This window comes from Herpailurus yagouaroundi, unplaced genomic scaffold (genome assembly GCF_014898765.1).
Source record: "Herpailurus yagouaroundi ecotype Mexico unplaced genomic scaffold, PumYag 180, whole genome shotgun sequence".
Classification (NCBI taxonomy): Eukaryota; Metazoa; Chordata; class Mammalia; order Carnivora; family Felidae; genus Herpailurus; species Herpailurus yagouaroundi.
The window spans coordinates 2,956,445-2,983,379 of record NW_024412411.1 but is presented as its reverse complement, the minus strand read 5'-3'; the positions used below and the strand labels follow the sequence as shown (position 1 = coordinate 2,983,379).

Genomic DNA, 26,935 nt, shown 5'->3' with positions numbered 1-26,935 from the left:
ATACCTTGGAGCAGACAAGAACTTTTGACATCAGCACCCGCACAAGCCTTTGGGGCCTGAGTAGGCAGGAGCCCTGTGTCTACACATTTTAACATTCTTAAAACTATCTGGGCACTTCCAGGACCAGAGAAGCCCCCTTAGACCTGGGCACCTACCTAATGAGCACACTCAAAAGGCTCCTGTGTAAGTCAGGGCCCATGGCCCTTCTCTGGCCCCACCCCTAAAGCCCCCAACAAAGGACTCACCACCTGTGGCTTGCTGCAGCACTTGCTGGCTGGGACAGGCTCATCTGGAGCCCTGGCTGCCTCAGGGGACTTGGCCTCAGCAGAGGGCGGTACAACAGGGGTCAAGCAAGGCATATCCACCGGTACTGGGGCAGGAACCTCACCAGGGTGGAGGGTCAGCATATACTGCTTAGTGACATCCTCGAGTGATGGTGCCTGCAATGTGGAGTGGGCTCTGGCAGGGAAGCCCATGGGCTCTGGCACAGCCACAGGGGGGCCAACGGAAGTCGGTGGCTCAGGTACCACAATAGGTGTGAAGGTGGCGGGCACACTCGCGTGGCGAACGTGTTTGGAGGACAGTCGGGCCCGAGACAGGCTGTTAGTCTGGTCCTCATTGCCTTCCTCTCTCTGTAGTTCCTGATGACTGCTCCGGGCTGGGCGTTTCTTGGAACCACGTCGGATGAGCCGTGGGGACAGAACATCAGCCAGTTTAGGGTCAAGGTGGAAGTCACGGTGGGCAGTGGAGGAGGCAGGTGGGGTCTTGAGTAGGGCCCTTTCAGACTGCGCCCGGCCCCTGGCAGGACTGGGCTCTTCTGGTTCTGCCTGCCGCTCTGCAAGAATGGGCTCACTGCTAGATGGAGGCAGCATGGGTTCAACTTCTCGGATGGGCTCCCCTCCAGGGCCCTCAAATCCAGGCCCAGCCAGCTCCCCACGGCGGCTGGGGTCACTCAGAGATTTCTTCTTGGGGGCTTTGCCAGCAACCCTGTCATCTGCCACACACCCCAAGGCACCAGGCCCCTGAACAATACTCTGAATAACTTCCTGGTAACCCTTGCTCTCTTCACTGCCCACAGACCAGTCACTGTGGCCACTGGTCAAGCCCTCATCCACAGGTGGGGTCGCTGGAAGTCCTGTCTTGGGGCTCAGTGAGCCCAAAAGGTTGCTATCCACGGAGAACCCAGAGGGCTCCTCAGAGGTGGCAGCCCGGTGGCGCTGTGGAATTGGGTCACTCAGAGACCTGTAGGCCTCCCCGGCCTCTCCATTGCTCAGTTCAGTCCCACCAGGGCCTGAAGGTGGGATTTTCCGTCTCCGGCGGAGGGCACCTGGTGTGGGAGGGGTATCAGGGGACACTAGGGCCCACCCTCCCAGACTATCTTCAGCCCCAGGGCCATGGTGGTTGGTCTGGGCTGAGGATGAAGAAAGGGGTCGCCACAGCCCTGTGGTACCCAGGCTGCAAAAAGCTGAAACAGGAGGCTCAGGGTCTGCCCCAATGCCCTCATCTGTCAGGCTAGACTCAGGGCCAGAGAGCTCCTCCTGGTACCGCTGCCCTTGGGTCATGTCTCCTGCCCAGTCAGGGCTTCCAGGGGGGATATCACTTCCATCATCCTGCTGGGCACCCATTCGCTGGATCTTCTCAAAAACCTGACGGGCCTCTTGCACATACTGATCTTGGACAACAAGGGGCAGTGGGTCCTCCTCGGCACTTGGGCCTGCCAGCAGGAGCTCAGAGGAGCTGGGCTTCAGGGCACTGGTGCGGGATAGGCGGCGGGCCACAGGCTTCTCAGAGCAGGTAAAAGACTTTGCCCTCCGCAGAGTGGCCGTCAAGTCTTTGAGTGTGGGCCGGGTGCCAGGTGACGCTGCAGATGGGCCAGGCATGGGCCCAAGTTGTCCGCAGGGGCCGCCTGCTGCTGGTGAGTCTCTGCCATCCAAGGGGCTGCTCCCAAGATCATTGGGGCGCCCACCGGGTTTTCGGACCCTCAGCTCTGAAAGGTCTGAGCGAAGGAAACTAAGCAGCGTCAGGGTCTCGGAGGCGATATCTGGATTCGACAGGGACTTCCGCTGCCGACTCTTGTCCAACTCCAATCCTCCATCTCGCAATGCCCTCGTGGTGCCCACAGGTCCCTTGGTGCGGGTTCGAGGCTGGGGCCTGAGGAGGAGACCTTCTCCAGCTCCAAAGCTAGGCGAGCGATACATGCCCCAGCCCCCAGAACCCCGACTAGACCATGGGTCCTCATCCTTGAGGGTCTCCATGCTGGAATAACGGCTGCTACCATGGGAGCCTGCTGGGCTGGCTAGGTATGCGGGAAAGCTCACCTTGGCCACGCGGAAAGCTCCCCCCACAGTGTCAGACATGGGCCGGAGTCCCTCCTGAGGACCTGGTACACAGGGAGGCGAGCCAGTACCCCACTCCCGGGGTCCTTCTTCACTAGGGGCTCTTGGAGATTTGGAGGGCTCAGGACTCCTGGCTCCCCCTGCTGAGTCCATGCTGCCAAGATTTAACCCATAACTGTTTGGCCTACAGTCCTTATCCAAGAAGGAGCTTCCAGGCCTGGGTCCCGGCCTCCCTTCCCAGCGGTGGCCACCCTCACCGTCTTGGTCCTCCTCACTGCCCGAGGAGTGGCCTCCGTGGTAGGCCGGACTCTGAGCCCCGGGCGGCGGCGGCGGCGGGACCTCCTCTTCCTCCTCGCTGGAGCTGGCAGCCCGGCTGCGGCTGACAGGATAGGAGGAGGCGATGGAGGAGGAGCAGGAGCAGGAGGCCCGGGCCCCGGCCTGCGGTTGGGAGAAGCTATGCCAAGAATGTAAACCATCCGCCGGACGCTGCGCCCGCTCCTGTTGCTGCTGCTGCTGCTGCTGCCGCTGCCTCCTCCCCTCGGTCCCTGGGCCGGGCAGCGGCCGCGCGGAACGCAGGCCAGCCAGGGGGAAGCACGTCCGAGGAGGTGGCGTCGGTGGCTGCCGGGGCTCCCGGGCCGGAGGCTCCCACACGGCACCGTCGGGGCTGGGCGTTCCCGAGGCCTCAGAGTCAGCACTGGCCCGCCTGGAGCCAGGGCCTCCGAAGAGCTTGCGCATCTCGGTGACGCTGGGCCAGGCCCCGCGCGCGGCACCCTCCGCCGCTTCTTCCGCGGCCCCGGGGGAGACGCCCCCGTCTCGTGCCCCTGAGTGGTCGTCGTCCAGGCGCGGCGCGTCGAAGCGCCGGGAGAGCTGGCGCACGGACGGCGAGAGGCTGCGGAGCGGGCGCGGCTGCGCGGGGGCGGCCGGGGGCCCCGACGCCAGTTTGGACACGCGCCGGGAGGGCTGGCCCGGGACGGTCGCGGCCGGCCGGCACGAGGCGCGGCGACGCAGCCCGGGGGTGTCCGTGGCCTCCTCCCTCGGTCCGGGCCCGCCGCTCCAGCGTTCGAGCAGTTTGAACGAGACGCTGCGATAGAGCGGGGGCCGGGGCGCCCCGTCCGCCATGGTGGCAGCACTCACTCTGGGGGGGCTGGCCTCGGGGAGCCGTGGCCAACCCCCCCCCACGCCCTCGCCGCGAAAGGAGCGCAGCAGCCGGGGTCCGAAGGCCTGGGTTCTGCAGCAGCAGTGTGAGGGGGTTTGCGGGGAGAGGGCGCAGAGACCCAAGCAGAGGTTTATCTGCTGCGGCTCAAGTTTCTGAGGCCGCGGGCGGCATCTGCTCCATCCAGCGCGGTCCCTCCCGCCTCAGCGCCGACCCCCAGGACCGGCCCCCTCTTCGGCCGGTGCGATTCGGAGCATCGCGGCCCGGCCCGGTCCGGGCAGGATCCCAGTGCTCTGTTCCTCGGCTCCGTGCCCGCCAGCCGGCCTGCCTGTCTCCCCTCGCGCTCCCGCTCCGGCTCCCGCTCCCTCCCTCTTGGCTGCTAGCTCCTCGCTCCCTTTTGTTGCAAATAAACTTTGTGGCTGAGGAAAGGGGGCGGGAGGCGGGGCCTCGCGCCCAAAAGAGGGGGTGGGCTCCGGTCGCGCGCGAGGCTGGGAATCGGGAGTTAGGGGGAAGGGAATCGGGGAGGAGCTGAAAGAGAAACAAGACTGCTTGAGCACTTGCAGACCGAAGTAACCCTCTAGAGGAGCCCCTCTGGAACCCAGCAGGCCGAACTGCCCCGCCAAGGACTCCCTCCGGCACGCGAAAGCTCTCAGTGTGGACAGATCCTCTGACATACAGCCGGGGCTGCGCCCCCACTGCGGTTCAGACGCTTTTGTGTGGTAACATCTTCTGCTCAAAGAAACCCCAACATGGCAACTTCCGACCCATAAACTGGTACACACCGACATTCAGGTACACCCAGAAACTCTTCCAGGTGGAAGGGGGCGGGACTCGCCGCCAGGGGGAGCAGTAGGCGCCACAGGAGACCTGGGCGCTAGCCGCTCCCTGCCCCACCCCTCACCCCGCCCAGGCCACGCCCCCCACCGGGCCCTTCTCTGTGAATCCCACTCTCCCAGAGAGCCCGTCCAGCCTCCCTTGCCCCCAAACGCCCCGCCCCTCTTACCTCTGCTGCCAGTCCAGCTCTCACCCTCCCACGCCGCTCCAGGTGCCCCACCCTCTGTGGCCACGCCCCCATCCCCCTCACGTTTCCAGCTGCCCACCCCTAGGCACAGCCCTCCACCTGCCCCCGCCGTCTCAGAGGCCCCTGTCCTCGCTGCTCCGCCCTGTGCCCCGCCCTTCCTCTTGAGCTCCGTGATACGTGGCTCTTACGCCCTCTACCGGTCGGATTCCCCCCCTCCCCCCCATGGAGTACAGGACAGGTAAAGGTAAAGCGGTACCCATCACCAAAAATGGGAGTTTGGAAGACTTCATTTCCTTTACTTCTTTTCAGTCCTTTCCTAATCCCTTCAGCCGTTTCAAACCTAGTCCCTTCGCAAAGTCCCTTCTGCTTCACACGCAAAACGAATTTCAACGGAAACGCCCTTGACTTGCCACTGCCAAACCAACACGACTACCTGTGGCCCTCCGCCCTCCTAACAGAGGGTGTGGGTCGCCTCTCCTGCTTCAAGCTGATCCAACCCTTGAGCTCCCCTTCCACCTCCGCCCTTGTCCGGCAAGTCTCTCATTGTACTGGGTACTGGGGTCTTCCCCACCCCCGCCTGCTTCTGCTATGTGCCATTCATCCTCAGGGCCCAGCTTACAATGCAAGGAAGCTCCTCAACATTTGAATGAACAAATGAGAGTTTATTTGTTCATAAACAATAACATGGGTTATTGTTGGATGTATGGGTAATATTATTTCATTCTTTTTATTTAATCCTCGAACCACCCTGGAGGGAGAAAATATTTCCTCTCTATTGGTCATGAAGGAGATGTAATTTTGACCACTGTCAAAGTCAGGAAATGGCAGTGCCTGGTATGACTCAAATTCAGATTTGAGGAGCTTTAAATGCCATGCTCCTCCAGTCTTCACCGGTCCCAGATCCCTGATAAAGAGGAGGGTTCTCTCTCCTTGAGCCCCCAGCAGTCTCTTCCTCCTTCTTGGGCCTGGGCTCACCTGCCCCAGGAACAGAGGATAGTCTGGTCTGACTCATGCTCTCCTCAGCAAAAAAGGGCTGGGTCTGACTAGGCTGGCAGGCCCTGGAAGCAGGAGGCCCTGGCCCAGATGAGAGGTGCAAGGATGGGCATAGAGCAGGATGGCAGTCAGGGATTGACTCGGTTGAGGGAAATCTCTGTAGGGAGGATGCTCTTCCTCTTTGAGTTGAGACTAGCCTCCTATAAGTTCCTCACCTCAGCCTTGTCTCAGCTCTGCCTCAAAAGGACCTCTGTCCTTCACTGGGGAATTGATGGCAAGGAAGAGAATCCTGCCTGGCCTAGTGCCTCTCTACCCTTGCCTTGCTGTGTGACTTTGGATATATGCTTACACTTTTCTGGGCCTCAGCTGCCTCATCTGAAAAGTGAGGAGTGGGTCTAGAGTTCCCCAAGAGTGCCTCTCTGACTCTATTTGAAGTCAAATTCTTGTTTCCTCTGAAATACTTTTCTACTCTTTGGGGAAAGTTTTGTTATGGTGGGGGAGACCCTCATCCTGACAGGCACTGCTCTCCTCCAAAAACAATGGTCCCTACCATCTGAAATTTGTACTTTGCCAAACTTTTTCACATCCTGTCATATTCTGTCTTCACATCACTTCTGGAATAGAAGTTTATATTCCCATATCACAGATGGGCAAACTGATGGAGAGATGCAGAGACTCAGGTCACCTCAGCATCCTGAAGCTTGGCCTTGAGGTAGGCTGACTGAGGCCTTTGGATCAGGAATCCCCTTGGTGAGGGGTGAGGAGGGTGTTTAAGGATCTAGGCTGGGCCACCACCCAGTGGCACACTCACCCAGGCAGAGAGTGGCTTGGCTGCTTCCAGCACCTCACGAATCCTCCTAGCCTCAGTACCTTCTGACTCATGATGAGACAAAGTCATCTTCCAGGTACAGAGGGTGCCTGGGTGTTTTTAGCCCTTCAAAGACTCATCTAGGAGGTTGCTGGGAACACTGGGCACCAGGGTGGAGAGGGGAACATTTCTGGGAGTCTAGAGCTGGGCCCAATGCAGGCACCCTCACAAATGTGCCAGATGACCCTCAGCAGGTCACTCCCTTCCTCTGGGCCTCAAGCCCCTCACCTATGAAAGGGGAATGAAAACATTAACCCATCTACCCATAAGTCATGGTGCCCAGCAAGATTGGGGCTATAAAACCCTTGAAGAAATCAAGATAGGAAGGTTGTGATGGTCACAGTCATGGCCAGTGATGGCCCTTGGGTACTTAAGAGGGAGAAAGATAAGGAGTGAGAGGACCTCGAGAAGAAATGCCCTCCAGGGGCCACCTGGGTGGCTCAGTTGGTTAAGCGTCTGCCTTAGGCTCAGGCCATGATCTCACTGTTCATGGGTTCGAGCCCCATATTGGGCTCTCTGCTGTCACTGTGGAGGCTGCTTTTGATCCTCTGTCTCCCTCTCTCTCCTTTCCCCTTCCCCCACTCCCCTGCTCGTCTCTCTCTCTGTGTCTTTCAAAAATAAACATAAAAAAAGAGAGAGAGAGTGAGAGAGAGAAAAAGAAGAAGCAATAACCTCCAGGAAGGAACTGTCTTAGGGGGAATCTGACTCCTGACTCCATTCCCAAGTCAATTAGAAATGACCTGAGATTGTCCCCTTTCCTGTATAATTAGACCTCAAGTGGACAGTATTGGATTATTTATAACCTTTAGTTCATGACACATTCTCACCACTTCTTTAATTGGCTCCCACCACAAAACAACTAGGACCTTGATAATGTCCTACATCTCATCGTATAGGTTCCCTACCACCCATTCTCCTGCTGTCGTACCATGCCGAATAATAACCATTACCTTCTGTGTTCAGCATTCCTTTGCTTTCCTTTTTGTGTAGTTTTGTTGCATCTGTGTATTCCTTCAAAGTATATATTTTCATTTTAGTTGTTACAAAAGGGCATCTTGCTCTGTGTAATTTTTTGAGGTTACTTTGTACTTAATATTATACTGCTTAGGTTTATCCATATCGTCACACATCCATGTAGTGCATTCTGGCTGCGTGTAATATTCCATTGTGTGAATATAGCATAGTGTATTATTCATCCACTCTCTCATGGACGGATACTTTAGTGTTTGCAGGTGTTTGCTCTTGCAAATAGTGCTGCTCTGAGCATTGTGCACGACTCCAGGAGCACATGCGCAGGAGAGCTCAGGGTAACGGGCCATGTGACTACTCAACATCCAGGAGGCATTGTCAAGCTAGGATCGAATATCTCTCTGTGTGTTTTTATTTTATTATCTGTGTTTCCTTTTACGTGAAATGCCAGTTTGTGCCTCTTCTATTGGGTTATTATACTTTTTTGTACTTTATGAAAATTCTGCTCTAACTTTTCCATGCTCAATAGGGTGGCTTAGGGAGGGCTGGTAGTATTATCATTGTTTTATATGTAAGGAAACAGAAACTTAGAGAAGTGAATGGGCTTGTTTAGAGTCAGAGTCAATAACAGCCCTTTTGCACTGAGCTGATACCTTCTGAGACCATTGGGCTTCAGCTAAGAAACCTCTGCCCCTTACGCTGAGTCACAAAACCCCTGGTCCCCATCATCTCTCAGCTCCTGACCATTACATGAGCTTATAGTCTCCCCAGTGAGGCCTTAGCCCTTGTTATGTTCTTCTGAGCTCTCCTCCCAGCTGTAATGATCCAGGGTATATATTTATTTCATTATTGTCTTTCTGTTTCATCAGACGAGAAGCTCGCTCAGGGCAGGGACCCATTGCTCAGCATGATGCCTGGCTCATAGTAGGTGCTCAATAAATGTTGTTTACTGGATGAACTGCCAGTTTCCTTGTCTGCACCCCTACTCTCACCCCCAGGTTCTTTCTGAGGATAGGGTCTGGGTCAGAGCTGCCTCTGTGTTCCCATCGCCATCTTGGAGGAGTATAGAGAATGTGTGTGGAAGAATGAATGAAGGAGGGAGGAGCAAGCTGCATCTATTCCTAGGACAGATCCAGTGCCCCCGGGCTTTTCCACATTAGAAAGGACAAGCCCTGGTTCCTGATTCTCTGGCTCTTCCATCTTTGGCCCTGCCCCTGTACTCAACCTACAACAGCCAACTCATATGCCTCCTGTCATGGAAGTGCCCTCCCTGGACCAGGCCTCCCTGGGAGCCTTCTTCTCTCTTTTCTTCTCCACCCATCACCTCCACTTCCTCCCTGCCTGCTACTCCCTCATTCAAACACCTCCACTGCCACCATCATTCAGAAACCCCTAGGCTTTGACCTTTCACCTCTCTGGCTCCTCCTCCTGCCCAGCCCCCTAATGAAGTTCCCAGGGTTCTCTCCAGGCCCTCCCTTTCTACTCTGTCCCTCAGGAAACCCATCTACCCCCTTGGCCTCAGGCCTCAAGCCAAAAGCACCATGACCACTCCCCAAGTTTTGCAATTCTCTAAGAAGCCTTCCTGGGTATCTCCAGACCCTGCTGAGTCCTAGCTCCCACCCAGGTTGAGGCCTTGTTATCAAGCTGGACCCTGCCCCCACCCCAGTCCAGGACACTGCCTGGCCTCCCTCTAGGTCCACCATCTCAGGATAGGAGCGAAGTAGAGGGACTTGTTTTGGCTGTGGTAACAAAGGCCTGAAAAACTCGTGGCTTAAAAAAGATAGACATTTATTTCCCTCTTGTGCAAAAGTCCAAATTCAGGTGGCCCCAAACTGGAATGGTCAGAAACCCAAGCTGTTTCTCATGGTCCAAGATGGTGCCCCAGCTGTGAGGCCCCCATTGTAAGCAGCAAGAAGGGAGGGGAGGCAAAGGACAGACCCCCACCTATCTTTTAAAGACCTTCATCCCCTTCCTGTGTTAAACTGCTGTAGGCCACTTTGCTTATATCCCACTGTCCAGGATTAAGATACCTGGTCGTGCCTAGCTGCAAGTAAGGCTGGGAAATGAAGTTTTCATCCTAGGAGAACTTGTGCCCAATTAAAGGAGAGTTAATACTGCAGTTGGCACTTAGCCGTCTCTGTTACAACTTCCTAGGGGGATCCCCAGTTACTGGCACTGGCTGAGGCAGGTGGGCACTTGAAAGGCACGTCATAAAAGGAAAGGGAAGCAAGGCAGGTCGAGTAAGGCAAGGGGGGCATCTAGTATCTGTGTTAGAGAAAGACTGTGTGACCTTCACAGGTCAATTCTCACATCTGGGCCTCAGTATCCCCATTTGTAATTGGAGGTATTGTAAGGATTAAGTGAGAAAACGTGTGTACAGCACACTGCATGTGCCCGGGACCTTCAGAGCCCAACAAATGGCCACTGCTGTCATTGTTGTGGCTCCCCGGTGCTCCCCTGGGCTGGCACCAAGCCTTTTACTCTCCAGCCCTGCCAACTCTCCAGCCTAATCTCTTGCTATCTTTCCTCCAACAGCCTCTACGCCTTGGGCTGTGCTGTTCCCCGCACCAGAACAAACTTGCCCTCTCTTCTTCAGTCTAATTATGGCCATCCTTCAAGCCCCAGCTGCACTGCTACACCCCAGGAAATCTTCCTCAAGCCCAGAGCATCACCTTGGACCCCTGTGAACCCACATGCTCCCCCACCCCTCACCACACTCTACCTCCACACCTTCGTCCGTGTCTCCTCTGTCTTTACCCCAGTGAGCAGACATCCCCAGCTGAAGCCCCTATCCCCGGGTGTGCTCTGGGTTAAAGTGAGGAGAGAGATTAGGGAAGGGGGACAAAAGGAGGGAGAATGAAGGGGGGAAATTCAAGCTCCCCAAATGGCACTCGGGAGTCTCTCGTACTGGCATTAATAAATGGCTTTTCCTTCTTGTAGGAGTAGATAGATGGGGCTAATGGATTATGACCCTCGTTCTGAAGGGAAAAAAAAAAGTGTGCGGAGACCAGCTGCCTCCCCAGGTGAAGGAAGGAGAAATCCCTTGCTCAGAGCCCCTTGTTTAGAAACTTCCTAGGCAAATTCCTAGAGAGAGAGACTGGAGGAACTTGTGTGCACAAAAGGCAAAGTCATTACAATAGCAACACTCATTGCACGCTTACTGTGTTTCGGCATTACTCTGAGTGCTTTGCACGTATTAATCCTCACAACCACTTTGCAAGACAGATAGCATCATCATTCCCATTTTATAGCCTGGGAAGTTACGGTACAAAGAGGCTACATAACTTGCCCAGAGTAACATAACTAGTAAGTGGTAGAGCCAAGATACACGCTCAGGTTGAGCTGGGTCTGCAGTTTCCACCCTTTATGCTGTTCTGCCTTGCGAAGGGATGCTGGAAATGGAATTTACCTGTGGTCCACAATGTTCACTCTTGGAAAAGTAACCAAAGAAAGGGTCACCATTCTCGGCAGTCTGCTAGGACAGTCATCTGGGATGCTCTGGGCACTGTGGGCAGAGGCCCTCTGCCTTCCGCTCTCCTGCTGCCCTACTCCCCCATGACAGGCAACTGAAGAGTCTCATCTCAGACTCTCAACAAGATGCAAGGCAAGCATCATCTGTACTACTTGGCAGGACATTGCATTGTGTTGGGAATATACATCTTCTGACATTTCCTCACATCTCTTCCCTGTGACCCAAAGAATCAAAGTCCCTTCTGTCCAAATTATCATCAACCTCTTCAGCAAGGGCACTTTTGATGGGTTCCCAAGATGGTTTGGGCCCGGTTTTCCCACTTCCTCAGACAGCTGCAAGCACACTTCCAACATTACTATGGAGTTTAACTCCCGCAGAGCCCTTCTCTGAATGCCCCCATTGCCCAACAGCCTTGGAGATTAGACAGGGCTAAAAGGAAAATGCTGAGTAAGCTATGCAGTCCTTCCCCTCCCTGCCCTGTCCCTATGCCCTGCCCTCTCTCGGCTCTACCCTCTAAGAAGGTAGACTCTTTGTCAAGGCTGGTTCGGGTACAGGGTCTGAGTGGTATACTAGCAGCCAAGGGCAGGTGAAATTGTTCTACAGGTGGAAAGCTGGGACCTGGGAGGAAGGAATAAGGAATGGAGGAGAAGTGAGGGGGGGTCCGGTGGGGGTGTGTGTGGAGATATGAGGAAAAGGAGCAGAGAGGGTGAGGAGCTGTGTGGGTGGGGCCGAAAGGAAGGGTGGGTGGGGAGAGCAGGTAAAGAGGCCTTATGTGGCAGAATCCCTTGGCTGTCTTCTCAGAGACCTTCAGTGAAGATGCCTTTCCAAAGCTTTTGAAGGCTCAGGTCTGTGTTTGAGATGCCCCTGTGAGATGGCCTCCAGCAGCCTCCCAGGCACCCACAGGCCAGAATGATGAAGGTGAGAGGGCAGGAGCAGAACCCATGGAACAGTCTGTCTTGAGACTGGCCACAGGACTTCTGCACCTCCATGTGGCAGCCTCCTGGTAGCCCTGGCATGGCCCTGAGTCTCTTCAAGTTGACTTCTCCTTCTAGAATGAAGCAATATTGAAGGGCTATTTCCCTTCACTTGGGGGGGCCTGGTGGAGGGTTCCTCAGGCACCCAGGATACCCTGAGGCTGAAAGAGGCCCATGTGAAGAGATAGGTGGAGGAGAGGTGGGGTCTGGGGCTCTTCCTGGCATTCAATGCTCTGGTCCCACCCAGTCCATCCCCTCTTGGACTTAACTGAAACTCACTATTGATTTGCAGCCAGATTCAACAGGTCTCTGCCTCTGGGTTTTATGCACCCAGTGCCTTCCATCAGGAGCAGCCTCCTTCTCTCTGTCTTTTGGATTCCTCCCTGGCTTAAGCTCCACTCTTTGAAGAAGTGCTCCCTGATTCTTCCCTCTGCTCAGCCCCCACAGCCTGAAGGGTGGCCATGGGACAGCTTTTGTTTTCTCAACTTTCACACCACACAGCAGACCATATGCCTGCCCCCCACTCCAGCTCTCTACCCATCTCCTCCAGCGCAGAGTCTAGATTAGGGCCATCCCAGGCTGGGTGAACACGCTCCCCACTTCCATTTGCTGACCTGCCACTCAACCCTCAACATCTGGTTCAGATGCCCCCCAGCCCCACCCTGAGAAATCTTTCCTGACTCCTTGGACTGGATCATGGGTATCCTCTGTTCACCCCTCCCCGCCAGCCATGCTTCCCTCTGTCACAGCCTTGACATCACTTTGTCAAATGTCAGTATATCCATCCAGTAGTTGGGAGCCTATATGGGGCAGAGCTGGGACTTGTTCTCCTGGGGCGCTGGAATCAACCCAGGCCCAAGCACAAGGTGTAGGTAAAGTTTTGCTGAACGAATGGAACATCACATACCTCCAGAGAGCTCATATTCATCCCTCAAAATCCAGCTCAAATGCTCCTTTCCAGAAGCCCTCACTTCCTCCTCCCATCTTCCCTCACTCCCTTTATTGGTGACTCCAAAACATTCGGCATGCTCCTCAATTACAGTGCATGTCACACGCCATTTTTGTGAGCAGCTTAACATGGCTTCCCTGTCTCTCCAGGGCTGACTGGGATCTTCTGGAGAGCCAGGTCCGAGCTTGTCTCTCTGTGCCCACATGGCCCAGTCCCGAGAAAGAGCTCAATCAATAGTCATTGGTTGAGATTTTGGAGTCTGTGGGGCGACCTCTCTCCATGCCCAGCTGAGCTAAGCTCTAATTCTCTGCACGGTTTGGGGTTGCTGGGGCTTCCGGCGCCACGGCCCCGGGTGTCCTTGTCCCCAGGGGGCTCAGGGACCCCGTCGCTGCCACTTGGCCGTGAGTTTCTGCAGCAGCTCATGTGGCCTCCGGCGGAACTTCTCCTGAGTGAAGTAGAAGAGAATGGGATCCAGCACGCTGTTGGCACTGGCAAAGGGCCGTGTGACTTTGTAGGCGGCTGCAAAGGCCTCCAGCACAGGGCAGGGGACCCCAGATGTAGAGCGCACCGCCAGGTAGGCCGTCTTGGTGACGTGGAAGGGCAGGAAGCTGACGGCAAAGGCGGCCGCCACCACCACCGCCATGCGGGCTGCCTTGCCACGCCGCTCCCGGGCCACTGGCCCTGCTGGGCCGTCCTGGCGGCACAGATGGTAAGCCAGGCGGCAGTAGCAGGCCAGCAGGGCGGCAAAGGGCAGCAGAAAGCCGATGACCGTGAGGGCCATGCCGTAGGGCATGTAGTGGGAGGCCAGGGCAGGCGGGCTCAGGTCGTAGCAGACGGTGCGGTTACGCTGGACGCCTGTGGCAGCAAAGAGGGCCGTGGGCAGACACTGGGTCGCCACAGCCAGCCACACGGCCCCACACACTACCCAGGCGGCGCGGCGGCCCCCACGCTTGTGCCAGGGGGCCAGTGGGTGGCAGATGCCCAGGTAGCGCTGGAAACTGATGCAGGTGAGGAAGAGGATGCTGCCGTGTAGGTTGGCGTAAAACAGGAAGCGGACCAGGCGGCAGGCAAGGTCGCCAAAGGGCCAGTGGTCACCTTGGGCATAGTTGTAGATGAGCAAGGGCAGGGAGCAGGCGTAGAGCAGGTCGGCCAGGGCCAGGTTCAGGGTGTACACGGCCGTGCGGGTCAGGGCCCGGCGGGATGTGCCGATCTGGGCGATGACACAGGCGTTCAGTGGCAGGCCGGCCGCCAGCACCACTGAGTACACAGGTGGCAGTAGCAGTCTCTTGAAGTTCTCTTGGTAGACACAGGTGGTGGGCGGTGAGCCCGGGGCCTGTCCTGTCCCGTTGTCCCACTCCATGGCTGCCCGATTATGCTTCCCGCATGCACAGAGGCTAGGGAAGCAACATAAAACCTGTCAGTAACCACATTCACTGACCGTCCGGTAGGCCCCCTGTCCCTCTCTGGGCCCTGATCTCCACCTGAACCATCTATGATACTCACTACCCCACGGAGACCGCACGCTGCCTTCACTTTAATGAAACCTGGGATACAATAAAGCTCAAAGCTTGGGAAAAATCCAACTCGCTTTCTATAATATTCATTTCCCAGCAACCTTCCTGGTGAACTTCTATTTGGCCTTCAAAACCCTAGTCAAATGTCTCCTCTTTAAGGGGAGACTGACAGACTTTTGGTTTTTGTCTGTTTGTTCCAAATCTTTTTTTTTTTAAGTTTTATTTATTTAGGTAATCTCTACACCCAACAGGGGCTCGGACTCATGATCCCGAGATCAAGAATCACATGCTCTTCTGACTGAGCCAACCAGGCACCCCAGGCAGACTTTAGTTTGAATCCCACCTGTGCTACTTATTAGCTATGTGACCTTGGGCTATATATCAGAAAAGATATATCTTTTCTGAGTCTCAATTTTCCCATCTGAAAATTGCAGGAATGACAGGCCACCTCTCAGAATGTCATGAAGTTTGAGGTACTAAATCACGCTAGGTAGGGCTTCCCCTGGGCTGTTTGGAGTTTGGAGATTATGGTTATGGTGAACATGTGTGCCTTTCTCTCCTACACAGACCAGGAACCTCCTGAAGAAGTGCCAGGTCTGATGCCTGTATCTGGGAGCCCAACCTGCGGTCCAGGGCAGTGAAGGCCCTGGTAACTCTTAATTAATCAACGTGAACAGTATCCACACACTGTGAACTGATGAAGGACAGTGCCCACCTCCTCAGACTGGACTCCACCTTCCAAAGCCATGGTTCTTCTTTTGGCTGCAATCTTCTTATCTGTAAAATGGGGGAAGGAGGTGATTCAGGAGTTCCTCTAAGCCTCCTTCTACTTGACTTGAGGCTACAAATGTCTGTCTAGCACACACTGGACCACAGCACCCTCTGGTGGCTAATATGAAAACAGCTTCCCCAAAGGCAAACTGGCAAATGACTGAGGACCAACCAAATCTACTGTTTGTTTTTTTTTTTAACTGATTTTATTTTTAAGTAATCTCTTCACCCAAAGTGGGGCTCAAACCCACAACCCCATGACCAAGAGTCATGCGCTCCACTGAGTGAGCCAGCCAGGCGCCCCTACTGCTTGCTTTTTATAGAGAGGAAAATCCAGGCACAGCAAGAGGCAGTGATGGCTCAATCTTCCTCATTGAGTTAGAAGCAGAGCCAACCACCTGACTGAGAGGAGACAACTAAACATAGCCCATGGTCATGGAATGTAGAGGTTATAAACCCAACTTCAGAGGTAGGCAAGCCCGACATGGGGCTCATTCAAATCCTGGCTCCCCTACTTCTACGCTGTTCAACCCAAAGCATATCACTGGCCTTTTCTGGGTCTATGTTCTTATCAGTAAAACATGTCATAGGCCTGATATACAGTAGGTGCTTAATAAATGCCATGCCATGCTGTTGTATCCTACACGTAATGCCTCCATCCATCCCTTCAGGCGAGATTTTGGGGAAGCACAAGTGTCTTACGGGGTTCCCTGGTGAGGTAAGTCTGGCTTCTTGATACTTACCTCCCAACTGGCATGTCCACATTTAACTGGTGCCCAGAGAGAACTCGCAACTTAAAGCTAATGGACCTGAAAGACAAAGCCTTTGAGACAGTGAGTCAGATCATCCCCCTTGCTATTTATAGGTGGGAAAACTGAAGCTAAGGAAAAGATATGAAGTCCTGTAAATGTACACAGAGGGTGACAGAGGTTTGAGGCCAGAAGGTTCAAATCCCAGCTCTGCTACATGTGAGCCGTGGGGCTTTAGGCTCATTACTGAACTCCTGGGCCTTGGTTTCCCCATCTGTAAAATGGAGTAATAGAGTACCTGCCTCATAGGGTTGTTATGAAGATCAGTGCCTGGCACAGGGCAAGTGTTAGCTATTCTTGATGTGAATATACCTGCTAAGTCAAGTTATGAGATTTTTATTTTTTTAAATTCTTCTTTTTTTTTTTTTTTTTTTAATTTTGAGAGAGACAGAGCAGGGGAGGGGCAGAGAGAGGGAGAAAGAGAGAGAATCTCAAGCAGGCTCTGAATTGTCAGCACAGAGCCCGACATGGGGCTCAATCCTACGAACTGCAAGATCATGACCTGAGCCAAAATCAAGAGTCGTACGCTTAACTGACTGAGCCATCCAGGCCCCCAAGTTATAAGATTTTTAAAAGTTAAGCTAGAGCAAAACGTAACTACCCAAACTAATTTCTACCAACTTAAAATTTGATTCTGATGAAAATATTTTCCCCAGAGTCTGGGCAAATGCAAAATGAGGTTTGGATTCTCTAGTCTGTATCCCACATGCCATATTATCTTTAATTATGAAAAATTCTTTGTGGGGCTTCAGCCCATGTGCTAGGAGTGCTGGGTGCCCAGTTAGCCAGTTAGGCACGGGGGAAGCCACAGGAAGAAGCACAGGAGGACCCCCATTATAGCCAGGAAGCCAAGATTAGTACAGGCAAGAGAAAGCTCATTTACCCATCTCTTCATTCATTTGTTCAGGCTATTCTTTCCTTTATGCATTCATTCTCCTGTTTTCACCTGCCAGGCATTTAATGCATACTTACTGCCTGCTGGATGCATGGGGGCACAGTACATAGATGTCGATGCACATAGATAGATAGAGATATAGAAAGTATTTATACACATACACATACACGTACACGTACATATACATATGCTAGTCTGCATGGGGAGACCAGTGTAAGCCACAGGATAGAAGAGACTTTTCAGAAGAGAACGAAGGATGGAGCATGACCCAGGTGGTTGAGGAGGAATTCCCTGGGTGGAGAGGGGTGTGAGGATCTCTGGGTGTCCCCAGGTGGGGAGGAAAGTAGAGCAGGCAGAGCTTGAGAGGAGAGCAGCCTTCTAGGGCAGGGCCATGGTGAGGAGGAAGAAACGGGTAGAAGGAACAGTGCTGTGCCTCTGAACTCTCTTTTGGGAGGCCTATTGTCCTCAGACACCACCCCGAGGGAAAGCCCTCGCCTCAGGTGACCGGAGGCTCCAGATATTTCCTGCTCTCCACTCCCTGGTAAGACTGGTCCTCTTGGAAGGAGGCAGAGGCAGCACAAGGAGATCCAGAGTGAAGCTTCAGGTCTGCTCCAAGAAAGGCAGGCATGCCTGTCACCCTGGCTCCCTCATACACTCTACCCTCTGATGACTACGAGAGGCAGGGGCTGGTTCCAGCCGAGGGCTCCCTTGGCCCCTGCCTCCCAGCAGCTGACACTGTCTCCCTCTAGCTCTCACAGATGTCATTTCTTGGGCCCTGAGCCCTGGGCCAGCTCAGGCCCCAGTGTCTTCCTGGGCTCCGGCCACACTGTCTCTGGTGGGGGGCTTTCTAGCAAGTGGGTCAGATTACATCCTTCCCTGTATTCCTCTGCAGCCTGCCTGCCCAAAGTCACAGTTCCTTGTGTCCAGCCCCCATGCCCCCCTCACATTGGCCCACAGCACCAACACTCACATGCAGCCTCCTGTCCCCGAAGCACCTTGGTGGCCTCAAATGCCTTGGAGCCAGGGGGGGGCCAGACATGAGGCTCTCCACTCTCCTGCCCTCAACTCAGGCTGCAACACCTCCAAAGGAGCAGGCGGCTTCCTCTGTTTCCTGGCAGGGCTGTCTCTGACTGAAATAGCCCCTGCGGGGGCCACCCCCTCCCTGCCACCTCCAACACCAAGGTCTGGCGGAAACTGGGCCTCGAGGAGCAAGGAGGCGGAGAAAATGTCTCCTTCCTGGAACCCTTCCCACCCAGCAGAAGGAAGAGGGTGATGAGGGGATAGAAAGGTGGGGGAGAACCAGAGGCTGCTGGTCAAAGGCCAGCCCCACAGCCCCAGCAGCTTCCTTTCTCCTCAGCCCTCTCTCAGTCTTCTCATCTGTCAAATGGGCATGTGGGTAATTAAAGAGTTTTTGGCTCCCCCTTTAGCTGTAACACCCAGAGTCACCCTGTAGTCACTCACCCCCCCATCCATCCCTCCTTTCTCCATTCAATGGCTCATCCACTGACCTATCCATCCCTCTACATGCTAATCTACTTATGCACTCACTTATTTGGTCACCTTCTCCCTCTCTCCTTCCCTCTCTTCCTTTTCTCCCAAACCATTATTGAACACCTACTGTATGCCCTCAGATCCTCCCACATACCTCCACTTCTCAGGCACTGTCTCCTGCATGGCAGGTCCAGAGCTCACCGGGAGTGACAGGTGTGGGTTGTGGGGATAGAGGTGATGCCCCTGAGAACTCATCTGAGTGAGATTCTCCCTGCCGGTGCCAAGCCCTCTTCCAGCCCCTCCTTACTCCCAAACCAAGACTCAGAGCTGTTAGGATGGACCAGAGGAGGTGAGGTGGCTTCTCATTGTTCCGAGGAGGACAGCTCCGGTAGCAGAGGCAGCACTTGCAGGGATGACTTGGAGGAGGTGGGCTTTGGTTGGGAGAAGCTGGGGCCACGAGAGGGGGACAAGTTCACGCAGGGAGAGAACACTGCCCTGGGTGCTTGAGGCCCAGGTTCTTGTTTACTTTGGCCCCTACCCACAAGCCCCTTCCCCTCTCTGAGCCTCCTTGGCAGAATGTGGTCATAGTGGCCACCAGCATGTTGTGAGGATGAACTGCCAGGGACAGGGAGGACCCTTTTTACCCTGGCAGGTGTGAGCACTGCCCTCACACCCAAACCCATTTTGTAGACAGGGGGATTGAGGAACTGAGTTGGTCCCAAAACTTTGGGTCAAGCTGAGGAAATTCAGGTTCGAACTGCTGAGGAACACTTTGGTCAGTTGTGCAAGGATTGAGCACCTACTGCCTATTCAGGGCTGTGCTAAGAGGTTGCCAGCTGAAAGTGTGGACCTCCTGATCTGATTTTAGTGGTGCTAGAGCTCAGGAGGGCAAGGAGGCCTGGCCTTTAGCCCAGAAACCAGTCCTTTGCTGCATTCCTAGGACAATCTCCAGTGGTCACTCCCGCCACAGTGTCTGTCCCAAGAATGGGAGCAGCCCTGAGGGCTTCCTGGGGGTGTCAGACCCAGTGCAAGGCTTGGGTCAGAGTTCCTGCTACCGGGTTGGGGCCCAGGAGAGCAGGTCTTGGGGGCCATGGGAAGGAGTGACCTGGAATGGCTCCTGGAGAAGGCATGTCTGTTGCTGGGACTTAAAGGGCCAGGAGGACTTGGCCACATGAAGCGTGAAGAGAGCACCCTAGGCAGGAGGCACGCAGGCAGGGAATGAGCCTATCCTGTGGGAGAAATGAAGCGTAGTGTAGCAGGGGATGAGCTGTGTGAAGAGGGGCCCAGTTGGAGGCCTGAGGGGGCTGGCCCCTTTAAAACCTCCAAGACAGAGCCCAAGTGCCCCTGCTCTGCTCCCAAGCCTGCCAGGGCTCCTAAGTCCAGCCTCAGCCCTTCCCCACCAGGCTTTCCAGCCCTGAGGCGTACATCTGTGCTATTTCCTCTGCCCGGGATGCTTTCCAAATAAGCCGTACTTATCCTTCCTGTAGTTTTCATGTCTGTAAAATGAGATTGATTACTGGTGCCTGCCACATAGGCTGTTGTAAGAAATAAACGAAACCATGCAGGTGAGGTGCCCTGGCACACAGTATGGACTCAATCAACATTTGTTAACTGAATGAATCAATTCCAGGCCCAGCCTAAATGCCCCCACTTTGGGCTCCCTCAGCCCGTGGCAGCGTGCACCAATTCCTGGGTCCTCACCACCCGGTGTCATCTCCTAATAGTCTGCCCGCTGCCGGATGTTTTAGCTGCAGCCCTGGGTGGGTGGCAGGCGGTGGCAGTGGTTGTTCTCTCCCTTATACAGATGAAAGAAGTAAGACTCAGGAGAAGTCAACGAGTTTCCCAAGGTGTCCCAGCCAGGTGACATTTCAACACTGTCTTTCTGACTCTACAAACCCCTTATCCATGGTTCCCCTGAAATCCATGCTTAGACGTCCAAGCCAGGAAATTCCCAGAGGATCGTCTCCCCTGCACTGAAGGCTTCTGGCCATGAGATGGTGCCAGCAGACTGCCTGGGCTGGCCAGTCTCAAGCCTTCTGACCGCCGCCCTGGGGTGGGGGCTGTGTGGCAGGTCGGCACACAGCCAGGGCCTCCCTTCTGGGGCTGGCACTGAGCAACCTCAGGACTGGGTTCCCAGCCTCAGTTTCTCCTGACCCACTCCCCAGCCTTTCTCCTATTTGTTAGTCCCATATCCACTCATATCCTGTTCTCAGAGCCTCACCTGATCAATCTGGCTCACGGGAGCTAGTGGTGACATTGGCAGGGGGACGGGGCCAGTGTTCAGCCCTGTTCGTCTGAGGTAGAGGCCCTGGGAGTATTGCCCTGACACCAGGCATCCACCCACCCAGCTCCGTGCCAGGTACACCCTTGGCAGAAACATTGAAGTCCCTCACTCCATAGAGGGGACACACTCTGCCAGTTTCCTTTTGTCAGTTCAGGCAACACATGGGATCGGTTTGTGCCTGCAGCAGAAGCGATTCAGGATAGATGGAAGGAAGAACTGGCAAGGGTTGATGCTCCTTGGGTTGTTTGGATCCTATGGTCTCAGGATACCCTTTTAGCTGACTCTGCAGTTCCCTCCCCATCCCTGCTCCAAGGACCTCAAATCTGGAAGGATGAGGAGGCCAGAGGCAGGAGCTGGAAGACTGAGTCACCACTTGCCAGCCAGCCAGGAACCAGCCCAGACCAGGCTGGATGTGGGAAGAGGCCTCCCAACCTTGGCCTGCCTGCCTGCTGGGAAACAAGGCCTGGAAACCCCCTTGCTTGGTCTCCGGCTTGTGAGTTTAGCAGCAAGGGCACAGGATGAGAAGGGTCAAGACCCAGCTTCCTTCCCCTGACGAGTCAGACAGACTGGGATCCATCACCAACTCACTGTGTGACCTGGGGCGAGCCACCTACTCTCTCTGAGCCTGAGTCCAGGGCTAGTCCTGGTGCCTGCCTTACAGGGTCATTACATGCTCTGCCACAGTCACCAATCCAGCCCTGACCCAGCAGCATCCAGCCCGGGGCAGGAGAGCCCCCTGGAGCCTGCCTCAAGCCAGCCCGAGGCCAGGTTCCTGATGGCAGAGCCTCCTGGCATCCAGAGGATGGGGGGCAGGGGCAGTGCCCCCCACTCCAGGTGGAGTTTTGGTCCCACCCGTGATACCAGGCTGGCTGCAAAAGCAGGCAAATCTGGTAGGAAAAGGACACAGGGAGGGCAGGAAACTTGATCTCTTCTCTTTTCTACTTCCCCTTTTCACCTCCTACTCAACAAGAATTAAAGTTGGAACTGAAACAGCCATTTTGAGTGCAAGGAAGGGGAAGCTTCGGGGAATTTGGGAGATGAGGCTGCTTCCTTTAGTCTCTCTCTGGCCTCTACCGGCTGAGCAAAGAGGGAACTTGCATCTCCTGCACCACTACTCTGAGCCAGACCCATCAGTGAGCTCATGTAATCCCCACCACATTCCAGACAGATGTTTTCACTGGGCACTGACTCCGCACCATCACTGTGCAAAATGCCACAGCCCACTTACCCTTCACATTTCCACCTCCACTTTACAGATGAGGAAGCTGAGGCTTGGCAAACTTAGCAAGAGGTTGTCTCTCGGGAATGTGAATGAAGAGGTCAAAAACCATGGTGACCTAGGCAGGCACAGGGCTGAGAAGGCACAGGGCAGCCTCGGGGCTGGGGAACTGGACGGGGCAGCCCCTGACAGAAGGAGAGTCCATGGTGCCAGCTTTCTAAGTCCGTGCCCACGGGCCGCAGCACCTCCCACTGGGGGCTCTGGAAGATCCCAGCACCTTCCAATGTGCCCTCTTCCCTGAAGCTAGTGTGAGAGGGTCTCTGTTCTTTGCCTGGACCCCCAGGCTGTCCCCCCACACACCTTTTTTTTTTTTATCTCCCTGTAGAGGTGTGCCGCTTGGATTCCCTTTCAAGCAAGAACATGCTGTTTACCCGCAAGGAGTGCAGCTGGCTGACAGCCTCTATTGGTGACTTTAGGACCCACTCGTCCTCCCAGATAACCAGGCTCCAGTCTTTTGGGGAAGAGATGGCCCGGATCCAGCTATCTGGCCCATCTTGCAGGCAGTCATTATTCTCCTCTGCAATTTCTTTCATCCAATTCCCACACACCCTCTCACGATGAAGGCCCCATCTCCTGTTTTTCTTTTGGGGGATCCCCTTTCCCCTCTTCAAGTCTTGACAATCTGGGGGTGCTGGACCTGTGACCTAGATCTGCCAATGAGAGAAGAGTGGGCTTCTCAGGCCCTATAACTGGCTCAGGGGTGGGTGAGTGACCTCCCCTGGATGCCTCAGAGTCAATTTTGGAGATTTTGCTGGAACATTGGGAAGGAGGCAGATTTTCCACTGGGTCTGCAAAGCTGGTAGGAAGTGAGCCTGGAGCTTCTAGGGCCAGGTGAACTGTATGCCAGGAACTGTCCTATGCACGGATGATACTACCAGCAGGAAGGAGACCGTGCAAAATAAAGCCAAGGATGGCAGAGCTGAGAACTGGGAACACACGGTTCCTGAGAACAACACTGAGCACCTGGTTCCCGCTATGCCTGAAGCTTTACCTTCCACTGGACTTTTTGACAGCTTGAGCTGATAAATTCCCTTTATGCCTCAGTCCATTTGACCTAGGATTCTGTCACTTAAAATCAGGAGTCCTCCCTATAGACCTGCACTTCCCCCTCCACATGTCTCCTCTCCTCTTTCCACATCCCGTGTTCACAGGGTCAGCCCCAGAACCCTAACATCCTTTCAGGGGAGGCTGGAACTGGCCATGTACCTGAAGGCTACCAGCAGAGGGGCATGTAGGGACTGGGGGGCTGTCAGGTCAAGCCTGATCCCCACGGAGGCTGCCAGGGAAGCCCCCCAATTCATTTCCCATGAGGGAAGCCCCTCCTCCAGCAGCTCCTGGAGTAACCACTGTGTCATTTCAGTAGCTCCTGGGCAGGAGTGTGGAAAGCTAGAAATCCAGCTTCTAGTCCTAGATTCATCACCCACTTGCTGTGTGACCCTGAGGAGGTCACTACACCTCCCCAAGCCTCACCTTGCTGAGCTACTTCACTGTAGCTGTGTAGTTTCTTGGCCACCAAGCTATGTGCTTTTACTGCAAAATCTCATTTGCTTTTACAACAGCCCTGCATGGTGGGTTGCATTATCCACATTTACAGATGAAGAAATAGGCTTCGAGAAGGCTGGTGGCTTGCCCAAGGTGACATGGCGAGGAGTGGTGAGCCAGGACTAGGACACAGATCTGAATAATGATAAAGGCTGTGCTCAGGAAGAGAGGCAACGTTCCTCTGTGTAAAAACTGAGGCCAGAGAGATTAGGAACTTGCCCAAGGTGCACAGTAAATCTACCATGCCACCTTGCCTCTCAGGAACACAGTGGCCTGAGAGAGGACACAGAAACGGGGGCCAAGAGTCGGGGCAGAAAAGAAGACCAGCCTGATTGTCAATGTCAGTCAGACTCCCTCCCTTCTTTAACTTTGTTAGGAATTGGGGACAAGGTCTGCTTTGCCTTTGCCAACACAGGCTCTAGCTCCCAAGAGGCACTGGGAAATGTTGAAGCCTAGTCTGTAAAGATGAGCCACAAGGCACCGTCCTTGGTGCTGTCTGGCTCAATTTAAAAAAAAAAAAAAAATCTTTGTTTCGGTTGATGACAGGGAAGGCTGGTCAGGGGGGAATGAAGGTAATGGCTGCATGAGTAGCACCTCTGCACCTACCTGGGTCCCCCAGCCTTCAGTTGTCAGGAAGGGCAGACCACCTCCACTCCCTTAGTGTTTGTTGTACGTTATGGTTCTGCCCATTTCACAGATGGACACTGAGGCCCCAAAGGTAGGTGGCTTTGTCCACAAATCTCACAGGTAGGGTCTGGGTATGGAGGAAGTCCAGAGAACCTCTCACTTCCCTTGCCCCGGCAGCTCCCTTGCCCCGGCCCTGCTCTAACCATCCCCAGCACCTAAGTCCACCTGGCAGAGAGAGGAGACCCAAGTGGACCCCAGAACCCAGTGTGTCAATGACAGGGCTCTGAATTGTAGACTCTCAGGGCCAGAGAGGCCTTAAGGGAATCTGACCCAGAGCTCTCCCCAGCCCCTCAGAGAAGGAGGCTCTCTGAAGCCTCTTTGACAGGACTTGTCTGGCCTCCATTTGCATATTTCCCATGACAGGGAACTCACTCCATCTCTCCTAGGCCGCTACACTCCACCATGAGAAAGCTCTCTGGAAGACGTGCTTCACCACACCAAGCCCTGAGATCTGCTCCTAGTCACTACTTTCCTTCCCCAGTCTGTCCTGCCTCTGGGTTCACAGAGCTCAGCTGCCCCCAAATCCCTGGGCACTGCAGAAGTTGTCCCAAGACTATTCACGAGCTGGTCTTCATTCCCATTGGCCAAATCCAGTGCTCATGTCCAGGCCCAGGAAACCTAGTGATGGAGCTCATAAACCAGACATGAGGCCAGAGAGCCATGACCATTCCCAAATCTGAAGACAAAACCCTCTGCTTGGAGCACAGTCTCTTCTTACCATTTTGGGAAGATAAAACTGAGGTCTCCCCCACAGCCTTAGAATCTTGCCAAGTGGTCTTCAGTCCTCTAGAATGTCTTCCACCAAACCCCAAATCCTCACCCTCAAATGTCAAGCATGTAGCACTGGGGCCTGATTTGTGCCCAACCTAGTGTGGGAGGAACTGTGCTTTGTAGGTATCTGAGGGGTGACCTGGGATGAGGAAATCAAAGGCAGGGCAACTGCCTGGCTCTGAATGTAATGTGGGAGGTCAGCAGTGACACAGGCAGTTCCTGCCGCAGAGTGCATTGTTGTACGTGGCGTGTGTATGAAGAACACAGGACAGACCTCAGATCCTTCAGGTGGCCACTCAAACATACAGGTTCTAGATGAGGCCTTCCCCTACCACACTAGCTAACATTGTAACCTCCCACCTTACACACACACACACTTCCTACTGCCCTTCTCCACTGTATTTTTCTCCATGGTATTTACCATCTTCTAACCCACTATTTTATTTGTTTGCTATTGTCTGCCTCCTCCCATCAGAACATAAACTCCACCAGGGCAGGCGTTTTTATGTTTTATTCACTACTGCATCTCCAGGGCTTAGGATGGTACCTGACACATAGAAGGTACTCAGTGACAAATTGTTGGATGGATGGATTTCTAGGGGTGACTCAAGAATATCTACACAGAGAGGACTTGGGGTGGAAATCTGATTGGGGGCATATGGAACTAGGCTTGACATTATGCTTGCATTGCAAACTACAGTTTGTACTTAGAGTATGTTTACTGGAGATTAGAGGCTGATAGAGACTTCAAAGCCACCCATTGGGCCGCCTCTATCTGGCTGTGTATATGAGAATCAGGCTGCGAATAGTCCCAGCTGAGAAGGGTGAACGGGACATGGCCTGGTGGTGCTGGGCTGCCTGTCTCTTCCTCCTGCCCTGTGTGAGGTCTTCCTTGGTACTTTCCCCACCACTCCCACACTGGCCCTGTCCCATCCTGCTGTCCTCCCAGAGCCTCTCAGCCTGTAACCATCTCTCCCTTGGCACTGGGGCCTCTAATATGAAGGCCTCCAGAACCCTGGACTAGCATCTTCCTAGCCCCTCTCCTTTCCCTTGCCAGCCTGGAGCTCTAGTGCAAGACCCGGGGCTCCTGTGGACACAACCAGTCCGTTTGTATCCCTTGTTCTTGGCACCAACAGACACTTAGTCCTGCCCTGTGGGGTTGAGGACGTGACTCAGCAGAGAGCCTCGAGGGCCCTGAGACCCCCACCAACTGGGTCACCACCCCACTTGGCTGAGTCCCCAAACTTCTGCCTGTCTTGAAGCGGTCCCTCTCCCATCTCCTCCAAGCCTCTGCCCCATCTTTCTTGTCAGTCCTATCCTCCACTCCAACAGCCCTCAACTCCTCCTTCAAAGCAAAGTGTACCCTTTCAGAGGGGCCTCCTTCAACTTCCTGGCCACCTAAAGAGCCTTGAATCTGTTCCTGGGTCTCCCCTTTCCCCCTGGACCCCAGGCGGCCTCCTGCAGTGTGGATCCCACCCTCTGCCCAAAGCTTCCGCTCAGCCCACAACACTCCCCATCCTCTGGTCCTCCAGCTGTGCTTCTTCCTTCACGGTCCAGCCTGTCCAAGAGTCCTCTGCCTCCCATCCTCCCATTCTGCGCTCATTTCTCACAGCCCTACAGTCTGCCCAGGGCAGGGCAGGGCAGACCAGAGCAGGGAGCCTTGGGGCCAGCTCAGGGAAGGGTGGTGGGCACCCTATCTTTCTAGGTGAGGCTGGCGAGATGGGACCATGGGAACCAGTGACCGTTTGATCTCTATCCCAAGGAAAACTCAGAGGTGACCTTGACATGACAGGCCCTGGGGAAAAAACAGGTCGCTGTGAGGTCATTTCAGTTTGACACTCCCCGACCCCTGGTGCAGGGCTGGGGGCAGGGGGGTGGGGAGGGAGCTGTTTCTATGGCTTCCAGGAATAGGCCTGGACTCTGCTGGGAATCTGGGGTGGGGTCCAGGGCAGGAAATGGCACCTCCAGAACATCTGTTTAGGTGGCAGCTGGGGGATTCCAGTGGGGGGTAAATGAGGGAACTGACACTTCGCAGCACTCACAACATGGGTTTGCGGAAACATCACAGAGTATAGGGGCTGTTGATAATGGAGCAGGCAACAGTGGCAGGCAAAAGCTCTCGAAGCTACCCCAGTGACACGCCTGGTCATAGGAGAT

General features: G+C 54.6%; 2 protein-coding genes across 9 annotated transcripts in view; both read right to left on the bottom strand.

Moving 5' to 3' along the window:
• The window catches only part of ARHGEF17 (Rho guanine nucleotide exchange factor 17), a 58,215-nt gene extending 54,282 nt beyond the window's left edge, over nucleotides 1-3,933 (bottom strand). The window contains exon 1 of one of the 2 annotated variants that reach the window (XM_040489276.1): nucleotides 246-3,933. In XM_040489276.1, the coding sequence (XP_040345210.1) occupies nucleotides 246-3,455 (3,210 nt within the window). In that variant the 5' untranslated portion in view covers nucleotides 3,456-3,933. The remainder of the gene's footprint in view (nucleotides 1-245) is intronic. The other variant, XM_040489275.1, reaches the window with a different exon arrangement.
• Nucleotides 3,934-9,107: 5,174 nt separating this feature from the next.
• Nucleotides 9,108-26,935, bottom strand: part of P2RY6 (pyrimidinergic receptor P2Y6) — a 40,131-nt gene continuing 22,303 nt past the window's right edge. For 2 of the 7 annotated variants that reach the window (XM_040489273.1, XM_040489270.1), the window contains exons 2-4: nucleotides 15,764-15,829; nucleotides 14,965-15,026; nucleotides 9,108-14,129 (exon numbers count right to left, since the gene is read on the bottom strand). In XM_040489273.1, coding sequence (XP_040345207.1) covers nucleotides 13,109-14,095 — 987 coding nt within the window. In that variant the 5' untranslated portion in view covers nucleotides 14,096-14,129; nucleotides 14,965-15,026; nucleotides 15,764-15,829 and the 3' untranslated portion in view covers nucleotides 9,108-13,108. Of the gene's footprint in view, nucleotides 14,130-14,964; nucleotides 15,027-15,763; nucleotides 16,229-17,694; nucleotides 21,231-26,935 lie in introns of those variants that run through there. The other 5 variants (XM_040489269.1, XM_040489274.1, XM_040489272.1 and 2 more) reach the window with 4 other exon arrangements.